Source organism: Linepithema humile, chromosome 4 (assembly GCF_040581485.1).
Source record: "Linepithema humile isolate Giens D197 chromosome 4, Lhum_UNIL_v1.0, whole genome shotgun sequence".
Taxonomy (NCBI): Eukaryota; Metazoa; Arthropoda; class Insecta; order Hymenoptera; family Formicidae; genus Linepithema; species Linepithema humile.
The window spans coordinates 17,939,174-17,960,883 of NC_090131.1; the positions used below are offsets into that span (position 1 = coordinate 17,939,174).

At 32.0% G+C, this 21,710-nt stretch overlaps 3 protein-coding genes across 7 annotated transcripts; 2 read left to right on the top strand and 1 right to left on the bottom strand.

The window, feature by feature from the left end:
- Positions 1-102: 102 nt before the first annotated feature.
- Zw (glucose-6-phosphate 1-dehydrogenase Zw) lies at positions 103-9,322 on the top strand. Of its 5 annotated transcripts, XM_012364636.2 has the most exons (8): positions 103-348; positions 421-866; positions 6,073-6,197; positions 6,452-6,816; positions 6,980-7,578; positions 7,647-7,852; positions 7,927-8,087; positions 8,198-9,322. In XM_012364636.2, exons 2-8 carry the CDS (start codon positions 815-817, stop codon positions 8,286-8,288), a joined length of 1,599 nt encoding a protein of 532 aa, XP_012220059.1. In that variant the 5' UTR covers positions 103-348; positions 421-814; the 3' UTR covers positions 8,289-9,322. The 5 variants fall into 5 exon arrangements, with proteins under 5 accessions (XP_012220059.1, XP_067209920.1, XP_012220061.1 ...); XM_067353819.1 differs by having other exon boundaries at positions 103-866; XM_012364638.2 differs by lacking the exons at positions 103-348; positions 421-866 and adding an exon at positions 3,722-3,802.
- Positions 9,164-14,406, bottom strand: Strip (striatin interacting protein). The gene is made up of 12 exons (XM_067353806.1): positions 13,956-14,406; positions 13,409-13,525; positions 13,041-13,324; positions 12,751-12,929; positions 12,356-12,669; positions 12,072-12,285; positions 11,854-12,008; positions 11,507-11,751; positions 11,137-11,364; positions 10,891-11,062; positions 10,584-10,788; positions 9,164-10,473 (listed from the first exon to the last, which is right to left on the bottom strand). The coding sequence occupies exons 1-12, from the start codon at positions 14,052-14,054 to the stop codon at positions 10,208-10,210; spliced, it is 2,478 nt and encodes an 825-aa protein (XP_067209907.1). The 5' UTR covers positions 14,055-14,406; the 3' UTR covers positions 9,164-10,207.
- Positions 14,407-15,838: 1,432 nt separating this feature from the next.
- Positions 15,839-21,468, top strand: wls (Wnt ligand secretion mediator). Its single transcript, XM_012364656.2, has 12 exons — positions 15,839-16,159; positions 17,021-17,208; positions 17,289-17,394; positions 17,453-17,577; positions 17,685-17,834; positions 17,925-18,102; positions 18,199-18,326; positions 18,432-18,437; positions 18,514-18,675; positions 18,787-19,014; positions 19,090-19,243; positions 19,379-21,468. The coding sequence occupies exons 1-12, from the start codon at positions 16,054-16,056 to the stop codon at positions 19,477-19,479; spliced, it is 1,632 nt and encodes a 543-aa protein (XP_012220079.1). The 5' UTR covers positions 15,839-16,053; the 3' UTR covers positions 19,480-21,468.
- The last annotated feature ends 242 nt before the right edge of the window (positions 21,469-21,710 follow it).

Genomic DNA, 21,710 nt, shown 5'->3' on the forward strand with positions numbered 1-21,710 from the left:
CGAATATTTACATGAATAATTTTATTCAGTTTTCACTTACATAAAAAATTATAGAGAATGCTGCTACACCGCTGCAACAATTTCACTGCATTACCGATTGATTTTTATTTCATCAAACAGTGCAACACATGCAAGCAGGTGGTGCCACCGTGTGATTTAACTGGTTCAATTGTGTGTATTCTCGTTCGCAATATAAAGCGCAAAACTATTATTGAATATGTTACAGAAAATTACAATCATTATATTATAGTGCGTGAACATTAAGGTTTATCTTTTGAACTTATGATAATTCTCTTTACAAATATAATTTCGTATATTTTCCTCATTTTCTCGTTTTGTAGAGCATCAGTATGTATATGCATTTTATTTATTCTAAATTCGTAATACAAATAATTCGTAATACAAATAAATAAATTTTAGGAGAACACATAAAGGAAAAAGATCGCAAAAATTGTGTTAAGAAGCAATCAAAATTGAATAGTGATCTATTGCCTGTCACGTCATTTTTATCGCGATGATAGGAAATCGAAGAATGATTCGCGTTCGATAGAAATTGCGAATGCGAATGAAAGTGGACAACAGTGATTTTAGATGGCGGAGGGGATCGTGGAGTACGAATTTTAGAAGAACACGAAAATATAGCGTGATCAGTATCGTTCGAGATACATCGTGCAGCGCTTAACCTCAAAATTGCGCATGACAGTGTCGTTTTGGCGGCAAGGTCATATATCGCGTTGGAGATATTCTTGCTGCAAAAAAAAAAAAACAAGTTCTGTTGAGTGGACGTGAAAGGAAATTTTTACATTAATCAAGAATGGCAGGATTTAAGCAGGTGCAAGAACCAAGGATGGCAGGATTTAAAAGAAGTAAGTTCTTGTTATTTAACGTTAACCTTTTATGATTACAGATAATGTGCACGTAATTCTTGTTAAGTTGGAATTAATTTTGCATTGTTGAATTAATTTGGCAAAACAAATTTATATTTGATAAATAATTATGACAATCATGTTACTGTAAAATTTATCTCGTAAATGTAACCATTTGCATTCATTTAATATCTGATAAATAGCCGACTTAATCAGCAATCGTTTAGCGAAATGTTCAATGTAATGCTTAAAATACATTAGCATATTTATTCAAAGTAAAAAAATGAAATAAAAAAAGTCAATAAGAAAGCAGTAAATTTTATTAAAGCATTTAATCATCGACAATAAATGATGCGATTTTTGTGTATAGCAATTTATTTGAAATTTCGCAGTGATAACAGTATGACTTCAAGGCCGAAATCTCATTCCTTTCTAGATAAAATTAAATGAGTAGAATACGGGTTTCGGAGATTAAAGCGTGACGATCGTGCGCGTTATGCGAAAACTCGACGATGATAATATCGTACGATGTATTTTTGCAATTATCTTTTTTTAACCGCGTAACGCTACGTAACGTTTAAAAAAAAATTTACTCGCACGATAATGATAGAATATTTATTTATTATTACGCAAATATGTATTATCACGTAAATATTTATTTATTATCACGCAAATATTTATTTATTATTACGCACATATTTATTTATTATCACGCAAATATTTATTTATTATCACGCACATATTTATTTATTATCACGCAAATATTTATTTATTATCACACAAATATTTATTTATTATCACGAGATATTTTTGGAAATTTTAATCAATTTTATATAATTTGATTCATATTCATCGCAAATAAAATTTTCAATTTTTTATTGATGAATTTTTATAAAGATTATGAAACTCAGATATGAATTATTAATCATTGTTAACGATGAAGATGGATTAAAATTTGTTTTTTATTAATTAAATGTTAAGTGTAGTAAAGCATATGAATTATTTATTGTAGAAATCTTAATAAATCTGAGTAAAAATATAGAATATTCGTAAAAATTTACAATATTATATTTTGGCGGTCAACAAACATTGCAAAAATCACAGATATTTTCAAGAAATAAAAATATTATTTTTGAATTATAAATATGATTCGATTTTCGAAATATTATATCTCAAACGCACAACTAAGAACAAAGAATAAATACAATAGAATGGAATAGAAAACTTCTTTTGTCGCTGATTTGAAACTTGACGCTTTGAAATCAGAGAAAGGTGCATCGCTCGACTGCTCTAGATTCTGACATAACTTTACAAAGCATTTCGTAGCCGCGAGCGTAATTCATTTCGGGTCAGCACGAAAAGTAGGCTGCGTCATTAATATAACGCCAGAAGCATGTGTAAGCAACAATATTGCACAAGTTGAATTATGTTTCTGACTATTTGTCGTTTATGGTGACTGTCTTTCGTAAGAAGAATGCAGTAACATTGTCAGTGTGTCAGAATGCACTTTTAAATAAATAAATTTGAAACGAAAAGAAAATTTTGTCCTTTGTTATGTCGTTTATTATCTTATGAACGTTAAACGTTCGCGCGTAATGATTGATCTTGTATAATAAATAATATTTGTAACACTAATAAGAGATACGAAACGGACACAAATATTTGTTGACAAAAGAAACAAGGCACTGTTAAAAACCGAATTGAAATTATTCCTTGCTGCTACTACGTCAACGTGTAATCGTCTGTTACATCTTACGTACATTTCAAGTGACCTAGCAAAAATTTAAATTTTAAATTATCTTATATCTTTGTCGATATGTTCCGATGCTTAACATAATTTATTCTTTCGATCGTCACACACAATATTGAGGATTTAAGAGATCGCTACAATTGCGAATTGATATTTTATGCTTTATTTACCCGAACATAATTGTTCTTCTTGATAGAACATTTATATTGGCAAATACAGAGAACTGTAATAGCTTGAATTATAAATACGGCAATTTGGTAATATATGTAATATGCAATCTTATCAATTGTAATTATTTATAAAAATAGAAGCATTTCTTGTTTGATTGAATCGTGCTTGCGTTTCGTCAGTATTGATAAAACTTTTTGCTGTCACAACAGAAAAATGATGTCAAATTGCCATGAAATTCCTGTCGATTCAAATTAATGTACTTTTTCGAACTCTTAATTCATTTTCGATTATTATAATTGTTATTAAGTTAAGTAGAAATCATTTATTGAACCACGGATGATCAAGTAAGTTAGCATTAATCGAATCACATGATAGTGAAATTAATTGTCGGCTAAATTTTAAGCTCGCTCTTGAGGAAAACTTATTACATTGTAATGCGTAAAATGTAATTGACGTATCGCATTCGTGACACTCGCGATGAGAGCAGTTCATTCTGTTTTGCCAGTCATCATTGTCATAAAACACTCGATATACTTCCATGTGCATTATTTATGTTTTGTTTCTACTATAAACGCTCGTTGCAACATTCTTCAGATGTTTCGTAAAATTTATTTTAATTATCTTTCACGTTTTATTGCATTTCATAAGATATTCGTTAAAATGTAAGCAATATCATAAATGTTGACGATTTGTATATCGTTTTTTGTTCACCGTAATTGTTTCATGAATGGAGATACACGTATGTTATCATTTGGAAACTTTCTTAGACACCGTAATCTATATCTGTTCCATATATTGGCTATCAATTTTCGTATTATTCTCTTGACGTCCTTGACCATCGTATTAACACATAAATCGCTGTTATGTAATGTCGCGTGATCGTTCTATCGCCTGTAATGTTCTCGAAATTAGTCAGTCTGCAGACAGGTATTCTCGTTTCTTATCCGTTAGTATAGTTCTAACGATTCGCTGACGCTTTTCTGTTTATGGAAATCGTTTACACGAATTGCAGAAGGTTTGTTCGAGCTTAGGCACGTCATGTATATTATACACTACATAAAAGTGAGACTGAATCATTACCATACAATACATCGTATATGTTAATATATTACTATATTACTACATTTGTGTAGAAAAAGAAAAATACATTTTACATCTTTCTCAATTAGACAAGCAAAGATATTCGAGCACATGACAGCAAGCAAAATCTTAAAAATCATGCAATCAGATTTATCGATAGGAGAACTTATCGCTCCAAGAACTTTCATGTGCTAGATAAAAATTCATTCGCACTTGCATCTGCGAAGAAGGAGAAAGAGGAAAAATGTCAATCTTTATTTACTTGGCCAACCATCAAACCGATATCAATGAATCTCCATTTTTACATGATGTAACTTCTGCATCTACGCTCTGCTGATTCATCCGAGATAACTGACAATTGAAGAAATGAAAAATGATTAGGCAATTTATTTATCAGAATCGTTCACGGTTCTCTCGTAAGCGTTCACATTTTTATAGCGGCGCAAGGCACACGTGCGAAGTCAATTCGACGCTTATTGTCAGTCGTGGTTCTGCTAGCGACGCGGTAGAATCGTTCGAAGAGGAATCGGCAGGAAAGCGAACAGTGCCAATAATCCATCGATCTCATAGTTTTTTTCTTTTTTATGCGAAGTTGTTGTTCAGAAACCATGAGTGTCACAAAGAATATGTTGCGTAAGTGCGAAATTATGTTTGTGTCGATTATTTTTGTGCGATTAAAACATGTTGGTTTAAATTGTGCCGTTCGAATAATTAGTTTATATTGATCAGTCATACGACATTGTATCTTGGTAATTACATTGCTCAGCAAAATTCAAGTTTTTTTTGTAGAAACAGCAAAAACTTTCAATTTTTCAGTCTCACGTGCACCTAATTTAACTAATAATTAAAAAATAGCAATAGTTTTACGTAATTAAAAAAAAAATTATTTAATGTTATGTTCAATGAAAACGTCAGCTTCTTTGCATGCAATGCGCGTGAGAAATCGAGATATTACTACCTACACTTTCTATAATTACACTTCCTATGATAAATATCTCTCCGCGATTGACGTCTTACCGCAAAATATCTTTATATGCTTTCAACGATAGAAACAAATGCAAATAATCACACGTAGTATTTATTTTGTATAAAATGAAATATAATTGTATATAATTGAAATAGTAACATTGAAATTTAATTTATGTGTGACGTAGTTTCGATCATCGTACGATGAGAAAAATATGTACATACAAATGCAAATATGACACTTGACTACGTTGAATATCATGAATATATAAATCTCATACAATAGTATAGCAGCATAGGCATAATTTCACTTCAAAGTTTTCATTACTTATAATTTATTAATTGTACAAATTGTACAACGGATAAACTTCCGAAAAGCTATCACCTCCGATTTGGCTGGTTTTCAGCCTAAATACTTATTTTATCTAGTAAATAATATTCCCAAATGGATTTTTGGCGCAAATGCCCCCCACCCGTCCTCAAAGATAAAACTGTTTTTGTTAATTATTTCAGAAAGTGTTCATTGTATAGAAAAAGTTGTCTAACAAAAAATGAAACTCATAAAATGCTCTACAAATAAGGTCCTATACATATTTTACTTAACCCCAATATTTTAGCCGTTATTATCAAAAATCTGGAAGCAGTGTGTTCCGTCTCTCTGCAGAGGGCTCCACCATAAAAAAACTATACACATAGGGTTTGGATTGAATCTCGCTTTGCGTAGAAAGTCGTAAACGCACGTGGAATCTCGCTTTGCGTTGTAAAATGTAAGTATGCATGGATGCAGTGGGTGCCGCTCCTCCTGTGGTAGCTTTTACAAGTTTTTTGATAATAACGACTAAAATATTGGAGTTAGGTAAAATATGTATAGGATCTTATTTGTAGAGCTTTTTATGGTCTTCATTTTTTGTTTGACAACTTTTTCCGTACAATAAATACTTTCTGAAATAATTAACAAAAACAGTTTTACCTTTGAGGGAAGCTGAGAGGGCGGAGGGGACATTTGCGCCAAAAATCCATTTGGGAATATTATTTACTGGATAAAATAAGTATTTAGGCTGAATATCAGCCAAATCGGAGGTGATAGCTTTTCGGAAGTCCACCCAAATATACTATATTCAGTAAACAGCAAGCAAGACATTAAATAGCATAATAAAATTGCATAATAAAAATAACATAATAAAAATATACAATGTACTATATGTGAAACTAAATGAACAATGTTTATTGCTATTGTAGAGACGTCAACAGAAGAGAGCCTGCAGTATATCAGGCAATCCTTAAAATCGGAAGAAATGGATCATTTAGAGGGAACTCATTTCGACATTCTTATTCCACATGTGTTTGTCACTCTTGGCGCATCCGTGAGTTCATAATTTTGATAACAATATAAAATATGCTAGTAGAGTAATACAATTTATTATTTATACTCATGCATGCCTGCTTATATAGATTGCACTTTTCGACTATCAACACATAAAATTTAGCTTTTATATACACTTTAATAGACAATTTCTAATAAATTCGATAATTATAACAATAACGAGATATTAATTTGTGCACACAAATTCCCATCATATCCGTATTTTAAATATTTCGCATTTGTTGATGACAAAAGGGTGATCTGGCTAAGAAGAAGATCTATCCAACTCTCTGGTGGCTCTTCCGAGACAATCTCTTGCCGAAACCCACCGCCTTTGTCGGCTACGCCAGAAGCAAATTGACGGTGGAACAATTGCGTGAAAAGTGCAATCCGTACATGAAAGTAAACCCGGACGAGACGGAGAAGTATGAAGAGTTTTGGAAGCTGAACCATTATGTCACTGGCACGTACAGCTCGCAGAAGGATTTCGAGCTGTTGAATCGCGAATTACAAAAGTATGAACAAGGACACACCGCGCACAGGCTATTTTATTTGGCACTACCACCGAGTGTGTTCGAAAGCGTGACTGTACACATTCGAAGCGTCTGCATGGGGAAGAAGTAAGTGTGAACTCTGAACTCTGTGTGGAATTCTTTATGTAGAACAAATAGCACATTAAGAAAAAAATGTATCAAAATTTATTTCTGAAATAATTTGTTTAATTGACGAGTCAAGGAATTTTTTAAATTAAAAAAAAAAATTTAAGCTAAAATAACATTTCAGAGGCTGGACGAGAATAATCATCGAAAAGCCATTTGGTCATGATTCCGCCTCGTCGCAGAAGCTCTCCGATCATTTGGCCTCGCTGTTCAGCGAAGAGCAACTCTATCGCATCGATCACTATCTCGGCAAGGAGATGGTGCAGAATTTGATGACTCTCAGATTCGGGAACAGAATATTCAATCCTACATGGAACAGGGATAATATAGCTTCGGTGCAGATTACTTTCAAGGAGCCGTTCGGTACTCAGGGTAGGGGCGGCTACTTTGACGAATTCGGCATGATCAGGGACGTAATGCAGAATCACCTACTGCAAATCCTGTCCCTGGTAGCTATGGAGAAACCCGCGTCCTGCCATCCGGACGACATCAGGAACGAGAAAGTGAAGGTTCTAAGATGCATCAAGGAATTGCAACTTGATCAAGTTGTTCTTGGCCAGTATGTCGGTGATCCGAACGCTGACGATGCGGAAGCGCGCTTGAGCTACTTGGACGATCCCACGGTGCCACCTGGATCTAACACGCCGACGTTTGCTTTGGCGGTGCTGAAGATAAACAATGAGAGATGGGACGGGGTTCCGTTCATCCTTAGATGTGGAAAGGGTAAGCAGACAGAGATCTATTTCTCAGCAAATACAAAAGCATCTTAATTTAATCGTTGCACATTGTAGCTTTAAACGAGCGAAAAGCAGAAGTTAGAGTACAGTACCAGGATGTGCCGGGTGATATTTTCGACGGGAAGGCGAAGAGGAATGAATTAGTGATAAGAGTGCAGCCGGGCGAAGCATTGTACATTAAAATGATGACGAAGTCACCTGGCATCACGTTTGACATGGAAGAAACTGAATTGGATCTAACTTATGGCAATAGATACAAAGTAAAAAAAATTAGTCTTAAAAGAGAAATAAAAAATAAAAAAAGAGATACGAATATCTTATACTTTTTTTCCAGGATTTAAAATTGCCGGACGCTTATGAGAGATTAATCTTAGATGTTTTCTGCGGTTCGCAAATGCATTTTGTGCGGAATGACGAATTGCACGAGGCGTGGCGAATATTTACACCCTTGCTGCATCGAATTGAAAAGGAGAATGTTCAGCCACTTCCATACAAGTATGATATAATGTTTATTAATATATAGATTCTACATTGTAGAATAAAATGCGCAAAAAAATAAAATTCCTTATATGCGTATTTATCTGATTGTTCGTTCAAAATTTCAGATATGGATCCAGAGGGCCGAAAGAAGCTGACGATTTGGCGAAACAAAACAACTTCGCTTACTACGGTTCGTACAAATGGATAAAACCGTGATGGCTACTGTGATATAAGAATTATATCGCTTGAGGTACAAATCCTAAGAAATCCACAAAGGTTTAAATATGCACAATTTTTGATTATCACATTCCCAAAATTTTGACAAATTTTGTATACTGTTGTATACAAACTATTTTTATAATTCTTTTATATACGACATATACTTATCGTTAGAACGTAACTGATGTTATCGGCTAGTTTTTCGTAGACTTTTCGGACATTGTCGTTCAAAAAAACTGTCTGAGACAAGTTTTTAGCGTGCTAGGAATTCGAAAAGTTGCGGAACGATTCTTCACTTTTTTCAGGAATTTTTTATAGGTGTTTTTGTCATTCTTTTTACTCGAACAAATAGAATATTTTGTATCCGCCGTCCCACAGTCGATGTTCTTCTGTTCAGTGTTTAACGAATTAAAGAGGTTTTTTTATCGATAACTAATGTAGATTTTTTGTTGATGGCATAACATGTCAGGTTTTGCGATATCTGGATACTTTTTATCATTTTCTAAGCTATTCTGGGATTTTCTAGGACTTACGAATTATCAATTTTTTTCTTATATATTATTCATAAATTTTTATTTAAATCTTTATCGTGGCGAGCACAAGGACGATAAATGCGTATAGACTGCATTTTCGTACGCTGATAAGACGATGTGTGTCAAGAACGGATAATCATGAAATACTTGCCGCGAAGAACAGTGAAATGTCAAAGAACAGCACTGTCTTCTGTATATTTGTATATCTTTTTTTATCTCGTCTACAACGTTTATTATGTCCGATTTGAATCGCGATCTCGATTCAGGGACATAATTCGTCTTTTATCCAACATTAAGCTCAATATCTTAAGATTCATACAAAGAAATGAATGTCAGATCTTCCTATTTGGATCAGTTTTATTAAACCTTGACAATCGAAACATGGTGCCAATCGCGACATATTGTACAAGTGTCTTTGATAGCATAAATTATTCAGCGCTAGAGATCTGTGTGAGATTATTCGATTATGTGATTATAAATAAACAAGAGAAAATTGAATTGCTGTATGTGTGTATACTTATGCTGTGAAAAACCTTTATTCTAAATGTACTGAGTAAACAGCAATCGATCATCTTGCATCTTATACAGTATCAACTTCTGCGACTCATGATAATCACGCTATTTAACTCTCTCTTTCTTTCTCTCAATCTTATATAAGACCAACTATACATGAATATATAGATACAAATTGATGGCATGATTAACGATGAACCGAAGATATATATATATAATTTATATATATAATAGAGCTATATATATATATTTTTATATATGTCTGTGTTATCAAATAGTGCAGACTGGAAGGAAGCAAGATAGTCTTTGCACATGTACATCAAGATTCTTTTGAAGTTTGTATATGTTCATTGCGATAGAAAGGGGTCAAGGACATGTAAAAAAACATATAAAATGTAGGAAATTGAATTCGGCGTGTTAGTATATACCCGAAAATTACGCACATGGTATATTGCATTTACGTAAGTTCGGAATAAAGTATTGTTAACAGCAGAAATCAACATGATTTATTAAAATGTATCCTAAAACTCTAATAATCGTGTATAAGATAAGATTATATATTTATTTAAAATTGGATATCTAATGATAAAAAATGACTACAAGCACTATGTCTGCATTGCACAAAAAGAAATATAAAAGAAATTTGAAATGTTACACGTTCTCCATCAGAAGTTCCCTCGTCTCCTAAATTAGGACCATTCGCCGCGGTGCAAAACTTTGAAATTTCTGCAGTGTCGATATGGCAATGTTTTATTTTTATCGTTTGAACACTTCTCACAACGGTACAGTAATTCGTAAAAATGTCGTGATTTCAGGTTTTTTATGATTCAATGAAAGTACGATTTCAATGCGTTTAAGCTTATATAAAACTTAAATCTCACACGCCGTGGGGTCCAATAGTTCGTCCCAATTAATACTCCTCTGAAATACCTCTTGCTGCAGCCATAATTCGTAATGCTGCTTAAACTCCTCAGTCAATTCCACATTCGCACCAAGCACCGACGTTACTGAGGCGTCAATCGGTTCCATTTCTTCGTCTCGCGGTATGTTCGAATATCTTCGGTTGTTGAATTGATCAACGCATGTACGTAGCTCGCACTCTTCAACTTGAAAATCCCATGGTCGCGCTTCCAAATCTGCGTTCAGTGAAATTAAGAGATATATTAACACAAGAATATGTATAATAAATTTCGTATTAAACTTTTTACGAAATCGAAAGAGAAGAAATAAAAACTGAATTCATTACCATTGCCATACGCCCAGTCGTCGTTTAAACGATGTCGAACCTTCGCATAAATGACACTTATAGTTTTCATGTTCGTCTTTCTCCACTGCCGACCGAGATATTTCGTTTGCATTTTCAATAATTTCAAAACGTACAACTGCATCATTGCATGTCTCACTTTCAATGTACGTTTTAAAATAGGTGCGGATTTGAAGACAACTAACATCTGCATGAATCAGATACATTAATAACTGTTCATAAGTACGAACTTAAGTACATATTATAATGTACTTAAGTTCGTACAAATTAATAGTTATTGTCTATTTACCATTATTCTACTGTGCTTCCATTTGGTTAATTTGTTCAAAATTCTTAGTAAATTGATGCAGGAGAAAACATTTCTCCATGAGAAGGACTGACTGTGGCCAATTTCGAGACTCTCGGTAGTTAATTCTGGTTGGTCGCCAATAACGCACATAGGAAAGTCCAAAATAGGAATACTATAACAACATAAATTATTATTGCTCATGATGTGTAACGAGAAATTTAATTTATAGATTATATTTTTACTTACACATTCTTTGCTTCGATATAAGCTATGATGTTCTGATTTAAAAATTTCAACACAAGAGGTATGCAATTAGCGAATACTAAATGCTGCGACATAAATTCGAATTGATAGACGTGGTTCAACTTGAAATGTTTGAGCAACAGCAATAAAATTGCAGAAACGGCTTTAACAATGATCTCCTTATGTCGATTAACATCGATTCCTAATTTCATCGATTGCAGCACGGTCATTCTAAAAACGGGATTCACACACAATTAGCCATTAAAGTTTACTATTAAATCACTTATATATTTAACAATTGAAAAAGATAAATTTTATATTTTTTTTTCAAAATTGCTTTACATTAGTATTACTCATAATTATTTATACTTACGGCATTTCTTCCGGCAACACATCCGCCAAAATATTAATGCTGTCCGTTTTAGCCTTGCTAGTCGGCGCAGCAGCAAGCAATATTTTTAGCAATGCGATCATGTATTGTGGCAAATTTGGTAATATAGCTTGATAAAGAATTTCTGTCGGTGTCTGACGAAGCGGTGGTTCTGAAGTACTCATTGGGTTTCTGCCAATCTCTTCTTCCTTTTGTATCTGAATTTCCGCTAGGGACGTATACATGTGCTGAAATATTGTTATAACGTTAAATAACATTGCTGATTATTTCTAGTATTATAGATTCCTGACTTAATTCACGATTATGATGACAGAAAAGATGTAAAATACCTTTTTAAGTGTAGTGACACCTTCGTGAATTGGTTGTGGCAAACCTGCTAAACTTTCTCTATCTCCTTGCAATTTGTAACCGACGAATTTCATTCTGGCAACCTCAAGGAAGGTATCCACATCCTTTTGTCTCACTTTGGGTGTCCACGGTAGACCTATAAGTAATATTAAATATTAATACTAGACATGAAAATAATAGAATTAAAATAAGATATTACCTTTGCCCTTAAGCTGTGGAGTACCTGGCCTCAGTTGCGACTGATTATTCTGATCTTCGTAATATGTTTGATTCCAGCCACCAGGGCCACCAGGACCCAGGAATACAATCAGTTCACCATCTCCCTCATTTGTTCCAGTATTATTGGGAGGTTCGCCTCCTTCATATTCCATACCTAACCCTGGATCATCTAACGAGCTTTGTTTCATCAAACTCTGAAAAATATCTGGCGATCAATAGCTGCAAGAACGATGTAATTATATAGGATAGTTCTCAATAAATTACCCTTCGAAAAGGTCGATTGTTTCTTTTCTGGTTTTGCGTTTCTAACAAATCTGCCGCACTCATAGGTGGAGAACTCGCTCTCATTGTTCTTGCGACTTCGATAGTGTCCTCCTGTTGCGTATCAAGACCAGCTTCCTCGCGGTAAACCTTCTTCAAATCTCTTAGTGCGTCAATACCACCAAGAGAAACCAGTATCAATTTCCACAGAAGCAAGAGAACTTTTTTCATGGGGAAATGTGGTGCTGAGCCACTGCAGAAGCATGTCACCATACCGAGAAGCTTCACAATCAGTAATTCTTCTCCATACGGATTTACTGCAAAAGAATATTTACTTGTTAATATTTCGATATTTTAATTTAGCTGTGCAAATTTAGTGATCATTAATGCAATCATACCAAGATCTTCCTTAAAAGCTTCAACATTGTGTTTGTATTCACTGTGCTCGATATCTCTTAATTCTTCTCTCATAACTTCTGTCATAACGTACAAAACGGACAGAATGACTCTTAAGTCTATCGAATCAGCAAGACTAACAGCTAGTTTTCTCATCGCTGAGGTAGCAGTTGTGCTATTTCTAAAAAAATTATTCAACATGTAGAAAATCAAATAAAGATATATATGTTTCAGAATTACACACATACACATATACATACATACATACATATACACATATAAATAATCTTACTCAATTTCAATGTTCAGCAGTTCAACAAACGCCGGAAAAATTCCAACTTCATAGAGTAACATTACGTTTGTCCTAGTCCAGTCTTGTTGTTCCTTGTCAGACTGTACCTCAGCCCAACAACCCTGTGCCAAATAAAGAATACATCGAGCTGCCTTCATTCTAAGCTGCTTGTTGGAAACTTCCAACTGATCTAACAACTTATGGATTATAGACTTTTGCTGTGGTCTTGTCAAGTTTTGCCACCATGGTCGTAATTTATACCACTCCATCTGATCCTCAAATGCCTGCAGATAAGAATTCATTCGACCTCATTGCACTTTAACCAATTCTTTTGCGTCATGATGATAAACATCAAAATACAACTGTACCTTAAGATTAAGTTGTAATTCATACTGCTCTGTATAGCTATATAGCTCAGCAATCTCATTGGCATGTATGTCAGTATCGTCATAAACAAATTCTAAATCTGTAGTTCTGTTGCTTTCCTAAAATCATAGGAATAATAAAACGATAAGAAATAGATATTAAATAACATGGCTAAATATTGAGCTATGCAAATTACTTTGATAATTATAACTTTTATCTTATCTCCACTGAACACACAACTATTTTTACTACATGAATTACACACATTTGCAATACTTGTAAAATTTTTTAAATTAATACATACACAATAATACATCATGGAAACAATTTTTACATCCTACTATACACAAATAAATATCAAAGATTGCCAATTATCACTTATTTGTTACTGTTATTTTAATCGTAATTAAATTATAGGCAAAATATGGTCGTATGTGGATGCTGTCAAAGAATAGGTTAGGACAAGAGTGACTGCAAATCCAGTTCACAATTGCATTCCCGCGTTACGCGAATTTCCGAAATAATTTTTAGCGCGATCGTACGACTCACATCGTTGCTGGCTGCACGTCGATGGGAGTACAAGGGACCCCCATGGAGAGGATCACGCTTCCCATTCCCGTTCGCATCCATCGTTACGTCGCACAACATTTTTCTCGCGATGGGCCTCGGCCGCGATATTTTTGTTTAGACCATCACAATCAGTACGATGATCTATCGCGATATCCGCGTTACAAATCGTATCATTCACAAGTCCTTTGACATTTACGTCGTCTAGTTTCTCGAGCGACAAACTGCACTATAAATTGTTTGTTTCCCCACTTACGTCACATTCTAACCCCGATTTACAATGAGGATTTCTGCTTACATAGTTATTGGATTTTCTTGTGCATGTTTTACACGATCGATCTTCGCAAAATATAGTCGGAATTTCGGAAAATAGATTTTGCCCGCTTAAAACACGTTATTTCGATGAAATTTTTATATAATTATGCATATTAGATGATTTATTTTGGCAAAATCAATTACGAACTCTTTATATATATAGCGAACAAATATTTTTATATATTATTAACAATTATTAATATTCTGCACCAATAATAAGGCGCATTAAGATAAAATTAAACATATTATTCAATTAGGACAATGTAATTCGATTATTATATAAATTTATTTAAAGAGTAAAAATAAGTTTTATTGATAAAAATTTGAAAAAAATTTAGTTAACATTTTTTGTTTCGTTTTTTAACATGTTTACATTCTTATTAATATATCATTATTTTTTTTATAGTTAATATCATACATATTTCATTCAAAGTGCAAAAGTGTGAAAGATTATAAATAGAATAGACAGAGATAACAGGCTTCTCTTTTTAGCTGTATCACAATTTATACTTCCTGTACTAAAAATAAGTGTATACAAAGACATTCAAGGATAAAAGAAAAGAAAGAAAAATATAATAAAACAAAAATGTTTTTGTCATACCAGTTATTCCGGTTACAACAATTTATAAATGTAACTTTTAATATTTGATGGAGAAAATGATATAAAAACTTTCTCAGAATAATTTATATCTTGCTCTTAGTATTTTATTATTAATGTTTTATTTATATTACATGCATATGTTACATCTAATGATCTAATGATCTACTTTTCATGTCAGTAATACAAATATATAAAAAAATAGATAAAAGAAAATGTTTTATGGGTAACAAAAGTAGAATAAAATATATAATAAACCCAAATTGGCGCACAGACAGCATTGCATTACTATTGTGACATACTTGATTTTGTTGTAATATGTAATTTTTATGTTGTTGGTTTCTAGAAACATTTCTAAAGATTGCACATGTAATGACACGAAGTATACATATATATTCTATACAAAAACTAACAACAAAAAAATAAAATGCATTCAATACAAATCAGTATACATTCAATAATGCTGATATCCTTACCATATTTAACCTAAAATCATTTAACAGAGAACATTCAGCGAGAAATCACACCATTATCAGAATTCCCTGTACAAATATTGTCTAGGACGTTGAACGCGATCATTGTTGACACAGCTCATATGTGAGTTCAATATTATCTGACGCTTAGTGAATGGAAGAATAATTATTTTTTTTATTTTTACTACACCAATGCAAGCTGGAATGCACGAACATCGCGACGTAGATCGGCGTGTCCGTTAACAAAGCTGCCTGTTAATTCGATATCTCTAAATTCTGAATTTTAAGTTATGTTCAAACTAGCTTACGCATTTTCTCCGAAAAATCAACCAATCATGTTTTAAACGTTAAGAGCATCTTAATACTACATTCTTTATGTTTGATGTGTGATTGGTCAGTTTCTCTAGGCATATGTATTGTGCAATTATGCAAGGTATTTTTGTGGACCCTCAGAAATGCAGCAAAGTTTAGTGCATTTTGTTTGGTTGGTATCGGTGGCCTCCATTTTGAAAGACGATCCCGGCTCCGAAACGCGAGTTTATTGTTGTTCGCGTCCACGTTGTGATCCGGTTAGTTTCGGCGTCAGTGCGTTTTAAAGATTTCTTAAACGCGTATAAGATCGTGAATACAATCGCGAGTGCGGTCGCGATTGTACGGTGCAGTACAGTGGACAAAAGCAGGCGACAGCAGGAAAATGCAGGGGACAATAATCGAAAACCTGAGCGGCAAGAAGCTCTCAGTGCTAGTGGTACTTTTGATAATCGCGCAAATAGTTTGCTTTCTGATAGGCGGTTTAATTGGTACGTAATGCAATAAATTTTTACGTTTTTTATGAATTTTTATGTTTTACGAATCATCTATATGTGCACATTTCATTATCTCTATTCGTATAATGATATATAACGCCACAAATACAATGTAAACATATATTTTTTATTTATATTTTGCATTTTATTTATATAGATTTATATAATAAAATAATTATTTTAATGATTTTGGATATTTTACTTAATTATGATTTCTTTGTGTTGTATCAAATTTCTTTGTATCTGTGTTAATCTGTAAGTAAAATGACAAATTTTTATGAAATTAATGCAAATAATGAAGAGAAATGAAATAAAGTATAGAACTATCTGTTGCAGTAGTTTATGTGAAACATGTGGCGATAGATGTAACGATATACACAACATCTTTATCTTAGAATAAATATTATTTTTTTAAAATAGCCGGGCACAAATATCAGAAAAATTAGTCTAATATAATAATATTTATACTATTGAAATATACTATTATAATATATTAATACTATTAAAATTAGTCTAATATTAATAGTTTCGTGCTGTTTTTGCTCAATTTTCCATTCAGACTGCGTGTATTGCTGAAACTATTCAGAGTATTTTGTATTTTACATTGATGTAAGCTATACACATACTAGATGGAGTTAGACCTAAGCAGTTTCTCATATTCAAGAATATGATTAGTTTATTATAGTACGCAGAGAGCAACAGATTAAATGAGCGTTGTAGATGCTAATTTGGTTTGCTACAGTTTTTGTTGAATTTTATTTAATATATGTAATACAGTTATAAAAATTATAACAGAGTGAGCATCCATTACATAATTTATATAATTCATAACATAAATATATATCTTTTTTTTAGCTCCAACACCTGCCAGTAGTCAAAATATTCTTGGCACACCATGCAAAGACATTCGTGTTAATGCTTCTCATCCTGATGAAAATAAGTGGTTTTATTCAAGAGGAAATGGTTCTTGTATTCCAGCTGATACGCATCACTTTAGTTTAGACACTCATGAGCAACCTTATCAAATTGTATATGCATTTCAGGTATAATCTAATAAAATTATATTGTATAGTAATTACAAAAGTTTGAAATTATATAAGTCTAATAATCTTTTTTTTTTTAGATGCCTGTTCCTCGGAACAGTCTGCAGCTTGATTATTCGAGATGGCAACAAAATTTAATAGGCGTTTTACAAGTGGACATTTCTTACATCAAGCAAATTGAAATTGGTAACGTATTTACTGTTGTTAAAATTATTACCACCTATTCTGATAACTTTTTTTATAGCTCCTAGGACAAAAGTAACACTGGACGCACGGCTAGCGTATCGAAATAAGCTTGATCCAGATGATGAATGGAAACCATATGCTGCTTCGATTGTGGAGAGAATTTTGGATTGCAGCATAGACAAGGTAAAAATGCCTTCTTTCTTGTGTAATACTATTATTGCATGTTTGTTTTTCACATTTGTTACATAATAATCATACAAATATTAATTTATAATTTTGTATTATTCTAGCCAGTGGACCATTATAATTACAATTGTAGTGTTATGCCCTTGTTTGAACTAGGTTCATTATACCATGATTATTACTTGTTAAATATTCGTCTTCCTTCCGATATAAACAAGAATCAAGGATTAGGACATGTTGTCGATCTTTGGCTTACAGTAAGCATCAGAATATAAAATTCCTATAATAATGTTCATCAGTTATGTTGATAAAGATTATTTAATGAAATAAATTATTTGTGATCATAGGCTATTAATCAAAATGGTGGATTCACGAAAGTATGGGTGAGTCTAAAGACTGTTTACTTCCCAATAGTGCTTTGTGTTTTGGCTTGGTATTGGAAAAGAGTGTATATGTTATCCAGATCACCCGCACTCTTGGAATACATGCTCTTAGCTTTGGGTTCTGCGTTAACATTTTTGAATCGTACGTTAATTACTATATACTTTATATGTTATTACTCATAGACATTGTTTATATGCCAGTAACTATCTGTTAATTATTATTATATTATATTTTTAGTACCTCTGGAATATCTAACACTTGCTTACGATATGCCATTTATGCTACTTCTGGGTGACATTCGACAAGGAGTATTTTATGCGATTTTGCTGTCATTTTGGCTTGTATTTGCAGGTGAACATTTAATGGTAAGAATTGATTTTTATTATCTTAAAATTGTCATTGTTATAATTATTCTAACAATAACCCATACTCTCTTTTTTGTTTCATGTGTACATCTTATATTTTATTAGATTCAGGTAAGCTTTTTATTGACTAAAAACTTTACTTCTATATATTACTGGAAGATAATAACTTTGGTAATATATGTTTTAGGAGGGTGAACAAAGTAATTCATTGAAATGCTACTGGCGGCATCTTTCTGCAGTAGGTACCGGATGTCTCTCGCTCTTTGTATTTGATATGTGCGAACGTGGTGTACAACTGAGAAATCCATTCTACTCAATTTGGGTTACCGATCTTGGAACAAAATTGGCAGTATCCTTTCTTTAAACTTCTTACATTTTAATAAGTCTTTTTTTTAAGTTATTTTCAACGAAGTCGTTTTTAAAATAATTTTTCAAATTGGTTTCCTTAAATAAAAAATAGCTATCTTTCATAATTCTTGCTGGCATATCAGCTGGAGTGTACTTGCTGTTTTTGTGTTATATGATATGGAAGGTATTTATGAACATTAGCGCGAAGAGAGCGGTTTTACCCAGCATGAGCTCGGCACGGCGACTGCATTACGAAGGAGTTATATACCGTTTCAAATTCTTGATGATAGCAACATTATTATGCGCATCGTTGACTGTTATTGGCTTTATATTAGGACAGGTATGAGAAGTTAACGAAATATTTTTAATAGTGCATAATTACATTAATTATCTATAACGTTTCTTCTTGAAATAGGTTGCAGAAGGTCAATGGAAATGGGACGAAGAATTACAGTTGGAAATGACTTCTGCCTTTTTCACTGGCGTGTATGGAATGTGGAACATCTATATCATTGCATTATTATGCCTCTATGCACCTTCTCACAAGCAATGGCCAATTGAACCATCTGGTAAGAACATATTTATGTTTTCAAATTATATAAAGCATGCATCTGGGATGTATTATTTTATGCTAATGGATGTAAAACTCTATTAAATTTTGCTATATTATATAATAAGAAAAGTATTGTATGTTAATTTTTCAGAAAACAGTCTTAGCGAAGAAATTGAATTTTCTCCCTTGCCGACTGACCCTAATGAAATGCTATCTCTAACCGCATTTGCACGAAAAACAGCAGTAGAGTAAAGTAGGTACACATTTCTATTTATATATATATTTGTAAGAAACAGGAGGAGAACGGCAAACTCTTATACTTAATGTACTTAATTGTTACACTTAGAATTGTACTTAGATTTTCCACTATTAGGAACAATGACTGATAATACTCTTATCGTAATACAATTTTATATGCCAAATTCGATTATTTATTGCTTCCAGTCGTTTTTGTATATCTAATGTTGTATATCTAACATATTGTATATCTAACATATTGTAGTAGTATATTGTCTTACGATAAGGAATTAAGTAAGTCATTTCATCTCCAGATTTCGTCATATAAATATCATTCATATTTGTCATAAACTTTGGAATTTTCGATACTATTTTTTTATACTATTTATATAAAAATTATATAACATAAATAATAATAATAATAATAAGTAAAAAACTGATATTAAATGATAGAAATTATTTTGTAATACTTTTTTTAACAATTGTAATATCAATAATATTTTTGGCACTTTCTAAAATTACTTGGTAAAATATTTGTCAAATATATTGCATATATTATATGCAAATGAGATGAAATGACTATGTAATAAATAGTAGCTGATCTGTAACTAGGATAGGACTCATGATTTTATATGGCTGTACTACTGTACTTTATGTAGGTTATCACGTTAGAGAATTATATCTTACAAGGCTTATATTAGTAGATAAGACATATTTTGTTTGTTAATGGAGGTTGATGAAGTTTTGATGTTGACAGAAAAAAATCACGAATTCTTCTTTGTCATATTTTTTACATTATTTTAATTTAGAAAATTTCTTTCAGTATTATAATTATAATATTTATATTTTACAAAGAATGAAGAAGAAGATATGATAATATCTTTATAATAATTTAATTCTTTTTTTATAGCTTTTTTACATAAACGTGATTTATCTATTAGCATAAGAATTGTGACTATTACACACTTAAATAATGAGTAATTTTTTTAATTACTAACATAAATTTGAAAGTATTGTAGCATTCCATCTCTACCTTGCAGAATGTTATAAATATTTCAGATGTTCATGTACGTGATTTATTACAGTTAATCAGAAAGATTTAGACAATGAATTTATACTAAGAACTTGAAAGTATATTCTTATGATGTCATATATTACTCGTAGGATATAAAGAGAAGAATGTATTTCTTACTTCGATTCGTATTAGGAAAGCCTCGTATATCTTATTATTATACATATCATTATTGGGCATTCATCTATTATTTGTAGCACAATGTATTTAAACAATCATGCTCGATAGTATTAAGAATCAGTATTCATTATTTACTATGGGTATACATTTTGATAGAAAAAACATCTTACAAGATATGTGCCAATTTACTTAAGGTTGCTATTTAACAATGTCAGATTTCTACTGTTACAGATATTAATACAAGTCTTTCATTTTCAGTACTATGAATAAGACGTTAGGATTTTTTACATGAATCTACAATCAAAATTTAAATCAAAAACTATTTGATAACACTTTACAGATAATTATATGTATTTGATGTAACACTGAGATATCTACTGTAGTACTCAGGAGACACTGATCACAAAGTAATTAGTAATATGCAATAGACTTTCTCCATAATATCGATTTAATGTTAGCATATATTAATCGCATAAATAGTGTAATGGTATTTGAACTAGACATATATCTGGAATTTATAAAAGATTACTTTGCTTTTATATGAATAATCAGTTAAAATTATTACTTCAACAGCAATCCAGTGATCAAATGATCCAAGGCTTTTGAATAATTTTTTTAATAGTCAACAAAATTTTATTACAGTTTTATAATCTTTAAAAAGAACTGTATTATGTATTGTATTGTACCGAAAATAATTGTATTTATAGTATCCTGGCGCAACTGAATATTATATCTATCTTGTGTATCAATCAACATTTATATAATTTAATAATTTTTATACATTTTTTAAATAAATATATTTGTTTTAGCCATTTCAATATGTTATATGACACGTGATGCATTCGACAGCATAAATATTTAAATGGTAATATGCGAATAAATTTTAAACGCGTTGCACAAATAACAAAAAATATGATAAATCGACGTTTAAATTTTCCGCTCTATTTTCGCAACAAAAAAAAAAAAAAAAGAGAAAAAAGAGAAAAAAAGAAAAAAAATGGCGCGTCTAGTAAGTTCATTATAAAGTTCGTCGATAGCGTCGCTGGTGTCGCTC